General features: G+C 41.1%; 1 protein-coding gene across 1 annotated transcript in view; it reads left to right on the top strand.

The window, feature by feature from the left end:
* SCN5A (sodium voltage-gated channel alpha subunit 5) overlaps positions 1-16,342 on the top strand; it is a 217,582-nt gene that overhangs the window by 158,683 nt on the left and 42,557 nt on the right. Inside the window, exons 19-20 of the mRNA XM_077789465.1 lie at positions 5,144-5,264; positions 14,319-14,473. Of these exons, the coding sequence (XP_077645591.1) occupies positions 5,144-5,264; positions 14,319-14,473 (276 nt within the window). The remainder of the gene's footprint in view (positions 1-5,143; positions 5,265-14,318; positions 14,474-16,342) is intronic.

Genomic DNA, 16,342 nt, shown 5'->3' with positions numbered 1-16,342 from the left:
ACATTCTAGCCTCGATATATTCAGCAACATCGTGATAAAGAAATAATCCCCATTTCCTCCCTCAGCTTTCAAAGGGTCCTGAGACACAAATGCCACCTCTCTATAGCAGAGTATAATTGATTCTATTTGCAGCTGCTTAGAAAGAGGTGGAGGAACATGGCAATAATCCAGGGATGACTTGAAATCGAGCGGAAGTTCACGCGAGGCTATGAATGCCAACACAAAAGAACAAAGCCCAAAGGATGCTATTTTGGAAGATCTCGTGTGGACATTGCATACCCACGGTCCCCCTGTGCAGAAGCAATCTTTGTGCCAGCACGCAAGGACACACTGGTCGTATTTTTGATGAATGTCCCAAGAAGTTGCAACTGGCCAAATAAAGCCAACAACTGCAAGGGAGTAACAGATTTGGTATGCCCAAGAGGCAGGGCTTTCAGGGATTGTCAGTGACAGGAAACACTGGATGTGTTCCTAGTGAAACACTGTTGGTGTCAGTAAAGGGTACATTATATGATTAAAAATTCATTCTATATCCATCATCAGAAAGGCACCGTAGAAATAAAATCATTGGTGTCACGGGTGGAGAAGACTTTGGAGTACAAACTGGCTGCTTTCTCTGCCAAAATGCTGACCCATAAAATATTCATACAACTTTGTGGAATCTGGTTTTAAATGGATCAGGCAACTTAGATTTCTTCATTTACCAAAAGGAATAATTCACTTGCTAAAAAGAAATATCTCATGCCTGGGTATATTTCCTTAAATACCAGCCTTTCCTCACCTTTTTTTTTTTTTTCCCTTTCAAAGTGCCATTTCATTACAGTCTTTTACCAGTTTTATCCATCAGTCTCTTTTTATGAATTAATATCATTTACTTTAATTGACTTGCTTTCTTCCTATTGTCTGGGGTTTACCCCCTGAAGTCATGCACCATTGTTCTTTCATTATTTATTGTAAATTAATATCTCTGAGCCATTTATCTGACTTTTTTTACCTCTTTGCAACTCCCTCAACTGTTCCTTTTCGGGTTTTTTCCTTCCAAGAAGAAAGCACAGTATTCCAAATACAATTTCTACAGAACTGTAAAAGAATAAATAATATCTCAGTATCTAGACATGATGCTTTCATATGGCTTTCTACATCATTATATCCCACTGCAAAAATCACATCTATTTTTTTAATATTATTCCAGGTTTCCAAAATGTCCATTGAAATTTTCCTGTAACTTGCCCATTTGTACTTTTTAAAATCATGTCCCATTTTGCTATATTCTCTCAATGTTTCCTTTCTCTTTTCCCTTCTGCTTCCTTGATTTCAATACTCTCCAATTTGATATTATCAGCTAACCTGAGGATTATATAGGTCAAGACCCCTTCTGTATCTTTAGTGAAGATAATGCTGACCCTAATCCCCACAGATTTCCTCCTCTGAGGGGAAAGTTTGTGCTATATTTGGGTCCTTAGAATGGCCTTTCTCCACACTGCAATGGGTGAACCTGAGCCCATTACAAATTATTTTAAAAGCAGGCTTTTCTATAACAGACATCCAAATGTTTTTCTTAAGGTTTATAATCATATGTCAATTTGATAGATTAAGGCTCTGATTTTCAGAGGTGAGGCAGAGAAAGAGGGAGATAAGAGGGCTAAGCCTTGAGCAAACATCAACTTTCAATGATATTTCAGCGTCTCACTGCTAAAGGCTTTTTGAAAAACACTTTCAGATCAATTTGCTGCTTTTACAGGCACAAGCAGTGGGTGTGGGAGCCCTGTCCGGGTACTTAAAACACTCACTCCATCAACAAACACTTTAAAAATTGCCTTCTGCAGCATGAATTTAAGCACCAGGGGAAAACCTTCCAAAGAGGTCTTTGACAGATCCCTTTCCTCTGCCTTGCCCACTTCCTCCACTCACCTATTCCAAGAAAGAAGGAGGAGATTCTGTATTTGTCCTTTTTGCCTTCTTTTTGAGCTCTTTTCACCCTGTTTGTGCAGAGTTCTCTTGGCACACAGGAGAACCACCTCACTGCCTTTATGTCTATGACATTTCACTCTGAGTAAGCTCTCTCCTTTTCTCCGCTCTGTCTTTATTTAATTCAAAGGCTGCAGCAATGTTTAGTGATCTGTGATTCCCATGATTATTCCCTTTTCCTCCTCTCTCAGCTCAGTGTTGTGTTTACTTATTGCTGCTCTCCTGGGCCGTTTCCAGTTTTCCATGAGCATTCACTATCGATTGCTAATGATGTGTTAACTGGGTGTATTGGATCCCTTTATGCTCTGCAGCGTGCCTTGCCTGGATCTGCTGGTTTGTATATGTATATACAGGCTTTCTGGCTATTTCTCTGCTTACATTTATATTAATTCTAACAGGCTCTCCCCCCTTCTTGTTATTGATCCCCTTGTTGGATGATTTTAAGAAGTGTTTATTTTCTTAGACAACTGAATTTTGATTAGCTACCTTCCCTTCATCAATTGCTCTTGTGTCCCTGACTCTTCCCTAAGTTCATGAAAACCTTCTTAATCACTTTTAACCTTTCTGGCAAAGAGTAACCTTTGCTTCCTTCCCAGAATCATCCCTAATCTTTTCCTTCTCTTTCATATGTCTGGCTCCTTTTTCTAGTCCCTGTTCAGACCCTCAAACCTTAATCTACTGTTTTTTGAATCCATGTTCATTGTCTCTTCTTCTTTGGAGGCTTTTCAAAAAAACAACCTGTCTGTTTGCCTTGCATGTTCCCCACCTCCCTTTGACACTGATGGATTCTAATATTTCCTGGAAACTCCTCCTGATAAATAACTAAAGAGTCTATGATAAATTAATTGTATTTTGTTCTGTGAATTTTCTAACCTGTCTCTGCTAAATCCAGCTCTCTAGTTGAAAATGTTATCAAGATGAAATTGCTCTCAGAGTTTTCTTTGATTTCTGGCTATTGGTAAGAATTATACCAAACAAAGCTTCTCTTCTCATTGAAACTCCTGTTTTCTACATCCTACAGCTGCATATGATTTAGGACTATTTCAGTGATGTCTGTTTTGACATCTTCATAACAGAACATGTAATGACTAAATGCATTCCCTTATGAACAGTTCCATGAAGTTCTGACTGTGCTAGAACTTGGGATGACATTTTTTTCACCGTCACACACTGTTGTGAGTCTGTAGGAAATGGGCTCTATACGACAGCTGCATTCTGAGTATGGCTTTTCAGAAGCTTTATCCATATCTTGGACCTGTTCTGTTCTTTCTGTTCTCTCTTTTTAAAAGGTCTCTTCTCAATTGTTTGCAGATCTTTTGCGTTCAGCATTAAAAACCCTAGCCAAGACTATGACCTTCTGGATGCTGCAGCTAATTGCAAACAAGTAGCTTCCACCCCCTCTTGCAAGCACTGCTGGAAGGTTCAGTCTTGCCCACTTTACCCCAGGTTCAGCATTTCTCTGAATTCAGCTATAAATTTTGCATTGACTGTGTATGCTGGAAAACAGAGGACCCATTTTCACATTAATAATAAATATATAAAGCTGTGCCTAGTCTCTTACTCCATCACCATCATGCTTATGAAAATAATACTTTATCTGTACGTGCCATCTCTCATATAACTATCTCACAGGCTGTTTAAAAGCTTGGGTAAGTATTATTGCCCTCATTTTTTAAAATGAAGGCAATAGTATTGCAAGATAAAGCACAAAATCTTTTAAGTGGGAACTCAGAGAAGAGTAAGCCACTTCACAAATGACACACTTTCCTGCTTGGAGCTATTTGTCATTGCCATGGCCCGTAGAAGATACCAGCTTTGGTATTGCCCACTTACACCAGATAATGCTCTAAAACATCCAGAAACAAACTGGATGTATTAGAGCATTATCTGGTGCAAATATCAGGTCTTTCACTTTAGTGGCCAAGCTACTTAGCTTGTAAAATTTAAAAGTAAATTAACTTAAATTTAACTGTGGATTAACACAAAATAGGCACTCTTTATTTTAGCTAGCAAAATAAAATAGGGGGGAGACATTTCCTCTTTTCTTCTAAAGGAAGTGCCTTGATTCTCTTAAAGGAAAGTTAACCTGAAATTAGATTTCTATTTCATATTTGGGTGACTTATTGGATAGTGTATCATATGTCTTTTAATCATGAGTTCAGCCTTCAAAACAGATTTTGAAAATAATATATTCCCCAGATTTTTTTTATCCAGATCTGCTTGAGAGCTCCTGCTCTAAATAGATGAGACAACCAATGCTTCAGGGAGCAGGAATATTCTTGCCCCATTTTGCAGAGGAGGATCTGAGAAATGCTGAATTTAAACAGTACACCTAAGATGATGGTGTCAAATATTTCAGGCGAGTGGTAGAGCCCTTGAGACATTTCTAAAAGCCATGTGCCTTTCCTCCTACATCACCTGGAGATCACAATGGTGTGACAGAAAGACAAGGGGCCATGTCATGTGCTGAGAAGTTGTTAGATGAGGGGTGAGACAGGAGGAAGAGCCCTCTCAAGATATTTGTACTTGAGCTTCCTGTGGCTGGACGCTGGAGGAGAGGCTGTCAGCAGGAGCAGAGCATGATCCTGACTGAGCAGGTGCAGATTTCATCCACCAGCTGAGGTTCCTCACCAATGAGGCCCAAAACACAGGAACCCAAGTCAGGTCATCCAATTTATCCTTCAACATTTCAGGAGTTAGGTCCCACTTCTGGAACCCCCCCCAAAGCATGAGCCTTCAGGATGTCAAACTAATGAAGTCCATCACTCCAAGGTTCCACCTACCATTAATCAGAGCAACATGGTCTAGTGGAAGGTGTCCCAGCCCATGGCAGAGGGGCTGGAACTGGATTATTTTGAAGATCCCTTCCAACCCAAAGCATTCTAAGATTCTGTGATTAATATTCAATGGCTGTTTGCTCCCTTTCTGTGGTTTGCTTCTCTTTTGTCTCAAAAAGTAAGTTGTATATGTTAAGTTGTTGTTGCTGATGGGTCAGCTCCTGGTCTCAGGGTAGGCAGATCTGGCACCAGGGAGTGGCACCTTGGGAAGTGCATGGCAATGTCTCTGTTGTGGTGGCTTCAGCTGGGGTGCTGATTAGTGGAATGACAACTCTGCTACTTCCTTCGGGGCAACTGATCAATTTGTTTTCCACATCTTTGCTCTTGTTGGCAACAAGCTTGATGAAATCAGTCTTTCTGAAGGCAGCACGGTGGATTTGACAAATCCTGCAGAACTGCTGGAGCAGATCCCTGAGTTTGCTGAGGAGCTGATGGAGCCTGAAGATTGCTTCCCTGAAGGTAAGAACTTGCATGTTTCACTGCAATGCTGGGGCAAGAAACCTTCTTTTCTCTTATTGAACATCTCCTGACCTTCTCGCTGTGTTGCTCTGGTTGCTTGCAGTAGTATTTCACTGGATGCACTTTGTTTCTTAGGCACTACAATGCTGAAAACCCACACTCAAAATCCCTTGTTACCATTAGTCTTTGGATTTCCAAGGTTCTAAAATACTCCACAGCTTCTAAAGCCTTAGGCTTTTCAAATTATAATTTGTACCATAAAGAGTGTTTTATTTGTTTGTTTTTTAAATGCTGATTTTTGTCATTTGTCCAGTAAAGATTTTTGACTTCCAATATATGTCCATGATCAAATTTGGTAAAGAGATTACCAGATCAGGATGTTTCCATTGCTTAAATGTACCCAGGGAGTTCATAGAATCTGTCTGGAGAGTTCATGAGACTCAGGGACTCTCTTCCATTTGTTTCAAAGGGTGTCAAGATTAGCACATCCAGTGACTTTCATCTCAAGTCAGAGAACTGCTATGTAAAGGGCATTTAACACTATTATCTTAGATAACAACAGACCACATTTACATATATCTTTTAATACTGAAATTCACCATCATTTTATTAACATTTTAACACCATCCTGCTCCAAAACACAGATGTAAAACCCAGCTACACCAGAAGATCTTTGTTTAAATAAATATATAATGTAAATAGCATCCTAAGTTATTTCTTCTCAGAGTGAGTTCTGTTCCAAATATTATCTCAGTCAAATTTTTTGTTTTCCTATAAATCTGGGTTGGGAAAAACAGGGTTAGCTGAATAGTCCCTTGAAAATTCAAGCATTATTATAAACAAAAACAGAGCAGCTCAGATGGGATCAGACAGAGATGATTTGCTGGGTATATGAATGCCCCTGAAGTCAGCAAAAATGTGCATCTCTGTATCTGTGAGAAAGATGATTGAATGAGGTAAGGGAGCCCTGCAGGGCTTACAAATGTCCCTAGGATCTAAACATTTTTTTGGCAGCTCTGCTTAAAAGCAGTAGCCAAAAATTAATGCAGTTGACGGAAGAAAGCATGGTGTAACTATTCAGGCCTGTGCAATAACATTTTGAAATTAGATCTGGTGTTTTCATTCTTTCACAATATATTTCTTAATGGGGCTAGTGAACAGCAATCTCTGTTGTGCACTGCAAAGTGATTATGTTATAGATGCTTAAACAAGCCAGTGCTGTGCAATCAGTGGTGTTCAGATGCCAGCTTAGAAATTCTGAAACTGTGGTTGGCCAGAACCACCATCCAGTTTTTTAAAAGAAATGAGGCAGACACCACACAACATGTTCCCAGAGTAGCAGCACTCTGTAATTTAATCTCTCTTAAAATAACCAGACCTATTTGAAATTCCACGGTGCAGGACCACAATGGAACCAACCCAGTTTGTCAGATCTTCCTCAGTGCTGTCTGTGGGATGCAGGGTAGCAAGCAGGACTCTTCCAGATGGATCACTGGAAGTATTTAACCAGCTTTGAAGCCTGCTGATCATCCTGGCAGCAGAGAAATGCAGAAAGGGAGGCACTGTGGGCTGAACCCCAAGCTTGCCTTGGGTTATTTCCACCCAGGTTCTGGCTCCTGTGCTCTTCCTTCTGAGCACCCCTGGTCCTGAATTTTGTTTTTATTCCTAGTCTCCCTTAGTTCCTCACCAGTGCATGTGCAAGTCAAGGTGTTTTTCTCTTCTCCCAGGATGCAGCCAGCTGAGCCTTGGCTCTAAATGGGAATTGAAGGAGAGCCTGTTCCCAGCCCTCAGCCCAGTGCATGGTGTCCAGGGACACCTGCAGGTTCAGGTGACATCCTCATCAACACATCTACTCTCCTTTCCTGTGCAGCACATATTATCCATGCACATTTTTCAGGCTTTACTGTTTTGGCTAAATGTGATCATATTGCTCATGGATTTGGCAGAAAAATGCACAAACACCACGTGATTATTCGCTCATAAAATTTCAAGTCAAATTGCCATAAACTGAAAGTCCAAATGATTCTTACAGCAACGACATTAACATTAGCTTTAATCTATGCAGGGAAACAAAGTGTTTTCCTGTAATCAACTTCTAATAAATATTTCCAATATTTTTGCCCAAATTTACTATTGCAATTAAACCTCATGCAGCTGTCACTTCAGTCTAGTTTCAAACCAAGTCAGCCAACAAACAGCAGTCTAAATAGCTGAGATGACAAGACTTTAAACTACTAAAATGAAAATATTGAAGGGCATGCACTGGGCAGGTTTATCTAGTCCTGCCTTTACTGACATTTTATAAAGAGGTACAACAATATTTGGCATATTTGGGAGCATGAGAGTTAATATTTGTGAAAGAAGGAGATTATGTGAAAAAGAGGAGGGAGAGGGGAAGGGTTAATTTCTTAACTTCTTTAGGTATCTAAATTCAAACTATGACATTTCTCAACACATCCAGCATAGGTTATGTCCTGAACAAATATGTTCCAGATTCAGGCCTCTTTTTTTTCAGATAACAAAGGCAACAAAGATAATGCATGTTCTTGAAATAGTTGCTGAAAGTTTGCTGAGGTCACAGTTTTCCGGGAGTTGGGTGACCCAGATAAGCCATAGGTCATTTTTCTTGGGGAGCCTTGTTAATGTGTTATCATCTCAAAATAGCTTTGATTAGGGTCAACAGGGAACATTCTTGGGTCAGGAAATGTGAAGGCAAGGTAGGGTCACAGCCCTGGCAGCTAGCAAATATTGCTGGGAAGAACCTGATAGAAATGGAGAGACCATTTCTGGTTGCCAGTTGATGGGAAAGGAACATTTATCCAATGCCAGCTATTTGGGTACTTTTTCCTCCAGATGCCTTGCAACACTCCAGTCCTGTTACCTCCATCGGTATGTGCTCTCTGCAGCAAAATTTACTCCCAGTTTGGACATTATCTTCTGTGTCTCGCAGAAGGTCGTCCAAAGAGAGCCCTCGGGCCACAGCGCTCTCCTCTCTCCCAGACCCTAATAGGAGAAAGATTCCACCAAGTCCTTAGGCGTAATTCCCCGGACACAGCCCGCTGGCAGAGGTTTCAGGGGAATATCACCAGAGGGTCATGCTGGAATGAGCAACCTCGCTCAACGCGTGGTTGGTCGCAACTCGTGACACCGAGGACGCCCGGAACCATCTTTCCGTGTGACCATGGTAGGAGCCATTATCGCTCCTAAAACACCCAAATGTCAGCTGGAAAATGCCACGTGCCCAAGTGAAGTTGCTGTGATTAGTGGTGGGATGTGTGTCCTGCCCTTCCCAACCACGGAGAGCGGCTGTTTAGAAGTAAGAAAGGGAAGAGAAGAAAAAAATAGACCGTTAAATGGAATAAGTCTAAATAGAGTTACGGGAACTGCCACTAGGTGAGTTTTAAAGGCTGTGTAAAACCAAGGCAAGCCCAACAAAATGTGCTCATTGGCATCCTAGAAAAAATAATGGAACAAACCCAAGTTTTAAAGTATCGCTTCCCTCTGGCTGTCATACCTGAGATACTCTGTGTTTTCCACCAGGAGCAGCGTGCTGGCATTATGTTGTACACAATTTTCAGGCATCATGAGACTCTTACAGCCCTATTACATGCTCAGAATTAAATTAATACAGGCTGGACAGGACCTCTAGATTTAAAACTCATCCACCCCTCACTCAAAGCACAGTGGTAGTCCAGGCTGTCCACTGCTTTTACTCCAAGGTGTTACACTCCTATTTGTTGTGACCTCCTAGATGATGTGCTTTGAGGAGAATAGCAGCAGATAAACAAGAAATGTACACTTGTTAGGTCCTTGGAAGGGTAAAAACACCTGGCTGTGGTTTTGTCAGATGTCCTCTTGGCAGCCCCCGGTTTAGCACACAAGATTTCAGATCTCCTGATGTGTCTCAGGTACCCAAATGATGGAAACAGTGGTCATAAATCTCTCTTTCACACTATAAAATGAAGCTTTGCAATCACAGAATCATGGAATGATTCAGGCTGCAAGGCATCTTTAAAGGTTATCCCATTCCAACCCCCCTGAGTGAGTTAGTTGCAGGGCCAGAAGATGAGGAAAGGGTTAAATAGGAAGAGTCTGCTGAGAACATGTTCCCTCCAGCACGGGGAGGCAGTTGGGGTCTTTCAAAGGGGGCACAGTTGGGTTTGATCTTTTATTTGTGCATACCCAAGTTGCCAGACTGGTCATTAGAAATACAGCTTGGCATAAAAAAAAATATATATATAAAACCCATGTTATGAATACCTGCCTGCTTGAGTTCATGCTTAAGAAGCTGTATTTTGTATCAAACCAAGCAATGCTGTAACCAGTGTTCAAAGCTAAGAAAAATACTGTTTTGTTCTAAAAATGAATGTCCCAATAATTGAGAACTCTTGTATAAAGGCATTCACAGAATTGCTGTGGTTTGAACACAAGGTACCACACTTGCTGAACAACAGAATGGAAAAAATGAATTGGTGCTCCTGATTTATTGAGAGAACCAGCAGCCCAATCCATCCAAAGTAAAAATAATAATTTTATGAAAATTTAAATATATATATTGGCATGAACAAGCAGTGGATTTGTAAATTCTTTGCCCATAAGCCTAAAATCAGTAGGCTTGGCTGTCAGGCATTGAGGAGGAAGGTTTTGCAGTATAACTCCCACATTTACAAAGAGGTTTTTTTTTCCCAATGCACCAAGGTAATGCAATCAAATCTAAGAGCTCCATGATTAGAGTGCACCAGGCTAGAAAATGTGAATATGGAACAAAAGGGATATTTACAGAGATTGCATTCTATATTGAATTCCTTCTCCTTTTTTTTTAAGATATATTTTAATCTTCAGTTTGCGCTATAGGACACCCTAATGACTGAAGGGACTATTTCCCTTGTTATGAAATATGACCGAAAAGTAAATAATATCATGGTATATTAATGCATTTGGAAAGGTTTCTTGGTAAATAGGCCTCTGTTTTATGAGAAATGGTATGAAATATCCAAGTGTCAATTGAAAACAGACATTGTTCTTGGACAACTTGGCCACAGATGCAGCTCAGAACAGCTTCACAGATTTATCAGTAAATAATTCAAACCTCTGGGGGGACTTCTTCCACTCTTCTGTGTTCTGATGAGCAGTAATCCACCAACCAAAAGACCATGGTGGAAATTAGTTTGCTCTCAAAGACGATGCAGCCCAACATGAATTATAGTGGCAAAACTAAGCCCTGGCAAAATCACAAGGTGGTCAGAGTCTTCTGCAGAACCTATTCCCTTCCAGCACGGATTTCAGTGGGATAGCACAAATCTGTCGGACCAGGGAGGATGAGTAACTGTCATAGGAAATGCCAGAGGTTTTATTCCTGCCTTGACTCCTGCTGTGGTGAAAGGTGTTAATGAATGTTCTCCTTCATGGGGATAGAAATGCAGCAAAGCTGGGCTTTGCTGACCACCTGCCTTATGACAGGAACAGTTGGAGTTAGGATTGCTCAGACCCTCTCCAGGTCATGCCTTAGACACATCAAAATTATTTTGATATTTTGAGTTCCCAGAAATGGGGGAAAAAAACCCAACAAAGTGTTAGACTACAGACCAAGGTCAAGTAAACTTTTTCTGTTTGATTAAGTGAAGTTTCTAACTTAACATGTAAGCTTAGGTCAAGATGACCAGAGCAATAGGCTACCAGCATAAGAAAGAGTCCAGAAAGCATGAAAGCACAGTCAGGAAGGAAAATCAGAAAATTTAAATAGAAACAGGTTTCTACTAATTTATTAAAAGACCTGTTTGGGGTCGAGTTTTTTGTTTTGTTTTTTTTTTTTTCTTCTTCTTTCCCTTTTCTCTTTGTGAATAGCTAAAAGCAGCATTTCATCTGAATTCCAGACAGCACAATTATTCACGGAAGTACTGCTTGACATTAGCAATTGTAGCAGAATCTGGTCTAAACATTTTTGAATTGGGCCCAATCAAAAGCATGGGATTTAATGGCACTGTGATTTTAGGCTGACTCATCTGATAAGCTATTTTGGATTTTTCAAGGTATTACTGTCAGTAACTAGGACTCTTTTTTCAGATTGAAATTGCATGAAAGCAATCAAAGAGCATTAAAAAAAATTAGTGGGGCTACCTGGCTTTCTGTCTTTAAAAATACCTCTCAGTACTTGTAGATTATCAGATGGAAGCCAACTAAATCAGTAATAATCTGGTCTAACTGTGTTGTAAGTTTTTCCCATCACAAATGAAGTGACTCTGGAACCCACAGTGCCCTGCTCATTAGTTTCTAATATGAAGGTGATCCCTAATTTTAGCTGTGCCTGGACTCAGGTAATCAATGTAGGCTCCCTGTGTAGTGGAACTCCTCCAGGGAATGATTAATCCAATTAGCTTACAGTGGGAAAAACCACTTCCTGGGAGATCCTAACCTTTTCCAACAGTATTTACAGAGCATTTATACTCTGTAGGAGCATGGCAGAGTGTGGCATGCCTGTTACTGGTTGGGCCTAAGCATTTGTCTAAGATAAAAAAGCCAAGTAACCATCGAGGTAGACACAAGAAAAGAGCAAAATGTTTCTGTATAAATGTTTTAAGTAAGAAAAAAATCTGATTTTTTTTTCCAATTTGAAATTAGTTTTGGGAGGGAGATAGATGCAAGGATAGATGCAAGCAGTGGCTACTTCCAGTACAAAGGGGGATTTCTGCTTAACACAAAAAATCCTCACTTACAGAGTGAACAACCTGCTCATTAAGCCTTCATTTGATAAGTGAAGGATTTTAGCCCAAGTCTTTGATCTTCCTGATTCAAAGCTGGGGTGACAGTGAGGTGGGCAGTCTCCCTGAATTATTAGCACAGAGTGTGAGCCAGACACCTGAAAGGTGGTGATGACCATGTGGGCTGTGGGGTGAGAAGCAGTGCAGGAATTTTCTGGCAGCACTGCTGGAGATGCAGCTGATTGTGCCCTCGGTCATGTTGTGCTGGTGGGATTCTCCTGGTGAGCCTCTCTCAGCAGAGAATCTGCTTTGTGAAGTCTGTTCTGTGTACCTCCTTCCTAAAATACACCCAAACCCACATGCACTGCCAGCTGTGAGCATTGTACTGCTTTTAGAAAAAAGTAGTGACTAATATGATGTCCTTTTAATGCTTGCCTTGATTCTTTAGTGTTTGGGATTGAAGTGCTTAGAAGGATAATTCTTGCCTTTGCTGAAGTGGTACCTGACCTACAAAGGAACAGAGAGCTGGTTCTTATTTTTCCATCTTCTCCCAGTATTATGCCTTTCTAAAAAAGCTTCAACAATTTAGTGTATTTCAACAGTGCCCAGCATTTCTCCGAGTTCCAGAATACAGTGGTAAACTGGGAGATGCTGTGGGTCTGTGTGATGCAGGCATTTAGAGAACAAGTAATTACATGCTATTATTATCTTTGTATAAATGGTTTATTGTCCTTTTAGCCCCACACCAAAACTTAGCACAGCCAAGAGCCCACACCCAACCAAAACCACAGAAATGTAAGGGGAAACGTTCTGGGAGATCCATGAAGGATCGTACAGTTCTGCTGCTGCAGAAGAGGAATCTGGGATAATAAAAACTCACAGAAAATGCCAGGAGCACCACAGCAGACTTAGCAGCTCTCTTCCTCCTGGCAGAGCCCTGTGCCACCACATTCCAGCTGCTTGGGAATCCCGATATCCCAGGAGCTGCACTTGATCTCCTTCCATGTCACAGGCAGCTCAGGAGCCTCAGTTGTGCCACCTTGAATTAGCAGCATCTGCTCTCTCTGTAGCCTTGGCACTCGCCCTCTTTCCTCCCCAAGCTGCCTCCCTCAAATATTATTTCTACTCCCAAAAACACTGCATTGCATCACCATGGTGAGACATCCTCTCTTGTCACTTCTGACCACTGGCTGTGTGTTTCAAGACATCTTGGTGACCTTCCAGCTACAGAAGCAGTTGGCCTGTGGCTTTTTTTTCTCATGACGAAGTCAATAAACCTGCATAGTCATGTCTCTTCCTACACAACACATGGAATAAATGTAGGGTAAGTAGCTTGCTTTTTGAAAATAAAATAGGTTTTGAGGGTCATTCTCATCAGCAAATTTGACATTTGAGTCAGATTATCTGATGTAAGACTGACTGGCCAGGACAATTCCTGGCTCCCAGGGTCCTTTCACACCATTTCAAGTTCTTGCCCAGCACTAGGCAATGCACATGGTGTTTCTGAAGTGGGAGAGATGGATCTGTCTGTTACCAATGACAATATCTTTTTGCTACAACAAATGAGTGTTGCTAAGGAAACTACAAATGGCCATGGTCTTGCCTATCAGAAATCCTTATGTGGGCCCCATTACCAGCACAGCACTTAGCTATCACACATTATTTGTCACTGAGGTCAGAAAGTGCTATGAAGCATCATTGGGGATCCTGCTATAGAGCAGATATCTAAATTTCTGTGACATCAAAGGGGATTTAACTGCCTCAGTATAATTCCAAGATTGTTCTAATGCCTTATTTAAGCTAATGAGAGTCCAAGAGATCAAAATCTGCTCCTGCTTTTGCTGCCTGAGTCTCTTCAGCACATTGGTCCCATCTGCACTGTAGCACCTCCTCTCATCATCTCTCTTTCATCAGATTGCCACTTTTAATCAGTAATTCCAGTGGTATTATACTAGCAAGAAAATAACCTTCCTCCATTCAAAAGGCTGTGGAAGCTATCACTAATAACCTCCTAGAATTATTAGTCCTGATCAGAAGTGCTGCCTGAGCTCAGCTAACACTTTTTGAATGACCTAGGGCACTGGTGACTCATGGCCAATATATTCTGCATCACAAAAATCATTGGGAGAACTCCCTGGGACACATTTTAAGTGATTGTGAATGTTTTTTAATAGAGGAGTGAGAGAAGGAAATGGAAGGCAGAGCAGAAAGGTTTTGTGAGAAACAAGAGGGAGGAAAGACACTGTGCAGCAGTCTATTGCTAAAAGAAATATTCCTGAGCAGCTTCTTATTGCAGCTTTAAGAATTAAATAGGCTTTTTTTAACAATTCCTTTGTTTTTGTTTTATTTCTTACAGTCTGTGTGCGATTCTTCCCATGCTGTTCAGTGGACATCACAAAATTTCCAGGCAAAATTTGGTGGAGGCTGAGAAAGACCTGCTACAGAATCGTGGAGCACAACTGGTTTGAAACATTCATCATCTTCATGATCCTGCTGAGCAGTGGAGCCCTGGTAAATGTGACAACATTTCCTAAGTGTTTAAAAGTGGACATGGGTCTCCAGTGTTCTCCAGTTTAGCTGCCTCTAAGATCTTATGAACCCTTAGTGGTCATTTCTCAAAGCAAAGCATTTTGTCTGGGGCTAAAACAGGTTGTCAGCTCTTCTGGTTTCACCTGCCATTACCATATGGTGGGAAACTTCCTTCTGCTGTGACTAAAATTCTGACTTGCACATGTTTTGAAAAGAAAATCTATGAGGAAGTCTGTGTGAGGAAGTTTGCCAGCACTGCTGCCTCAACATCCCATAGCTGCTTCTCCATGAGAGTTCCCATCTGGATGCTTGCATTTTGCTCCAGGGGTGGCTTTGTTTTTTCCTTTTCTTCTCTTTTTTTAAAGCACACACTGTAACCAGCTAATTAAAATTATAAAAGACACAGAAGGCATTGAATCAGTACTACCCATGGAGCTAGTGGGTGCCTGCATTCCTGTTTTGAAATACCTTAGGTTAACACTCAGTACCTTCCCTGCACAGGTCCTCTTTGTGTCCAGGTGAATGTGCCTATGGACACTGCTTGGTCATTGCCCAGGACTCTGATAGGGGATCCTCTCCTCCTGAAATCCCACTGCACTCTGGAATTACCCTCTGTGTATTTTCAGCCCTGGGCTCTTCACAGGGATGTATTTATATTTCTCTTTTGCATGTCAGGAATGTCCCTGGATTTGGTGGGATTTCTCCTAGGTTTTCATCCTGACCTAGAGCAGAGATGTGTGTCAAGAGTTCTCCAGGCTTTAGTCAGGTGCTCATCTCCTTTGTGATGGAGAAGGACATTCAATTATTAAATTTGCAGGCAGTGCCATGTTTGGACAGGTTATCCATGCATTTCCAGAGGTCAGGATTGTCTCCAGCCAAGTGGGTGAATCTGCCTTAAGCAGTAAGGCAAACACCATCTTAGAAAGGTGCCTGCTTCCCCTCACTGGAATAATTGGAATAATCATTGGAATAATCCCAATAGGGAGGTGTGATGAAGGATGGCTGTAAGGGAACAGATTTCCTAAAAAGAACTGGAGGGGGAGCAGGCAACAAAAAGAATAAACTCCATCACAGCCCTGCACAAAAGCCCACCACCCCACTGGGCTGCATAAATTATCCTCTTCTTCCACTCCAGTTGGCATCAAGGAGGCCTCAGCTGGAGCACTGGCTTCAGCTTTGGGCACTGCACTTTGGGAAAGATGTGGGCTAATTGAAGAAACTCCAGAGAAGAGCAACACAAATTATCAGTGGCCTAAAAAAAAAAAAAGAGGGCAAAAACACAGAAATCCTAAGTCTATGTAGCTCAAAGAAAGTCTCTGAAGGGAGAGAGGAAAGTAGAAATACATAAATGTTGATGCAAAGAAGGAAAGAAATGGACTGTTCTCCTGGTCCACCAGGTAGGGGCTGAAATGTCACGCAGGGAGTTTTATTTTATTATGAAAAATAAGAGGCTGAAAAATTTGGGTAAATAGTAGGCTTCTGAAAATTGTCACAGCTTTGCTGAAATGAATGGACTCTGACAGTTTTTGCACCAGCTTGAGCATCAGAATGTTAATTTTTGAATACATTTTAGAGGGGGAATGTCAGTTGCTATAATATGCTTTAGATGAATACACTTCCTTACATATGTAATTAAAAGTGCCTTAGATAACTGAGGACTGCAATATAAAGCTCATTTAATTTAAATTGCATGCATTCATTTAGTTTTTGCAGCTTTCAATTTAGCCAATGCAGTTCTGTATAAGGACAAATTAATCTTGCATTTTCTCACATATAAGCACCGTGCTTCAGTATTTGGACTGGAGATGTTAGAGGCAACACACAGTTTTTTTTTCCTGGTGTTCTGGGTTG

The sequence above is a fragment of the Lonchura striata genome, chromosome 1, assembly GCF_046129695.1.
Source record: "Lonchura striata isolate bLonStr1 chromosome 1, bLonStr1.mat, whole genome shotgun sequence".
In the NCBI taxonomy this organism is placed as follows: Eukaryota; Metazoa; Chordata; class Aves; order Passeriformes; family Estrildidae; genus Lonchura; species Lonchura striata.
The sequence above is the reverse complement of the archived record's forward strand: the minus strand, read 5'-3'. Positions and strand labels throughout refer to the sequence as shown.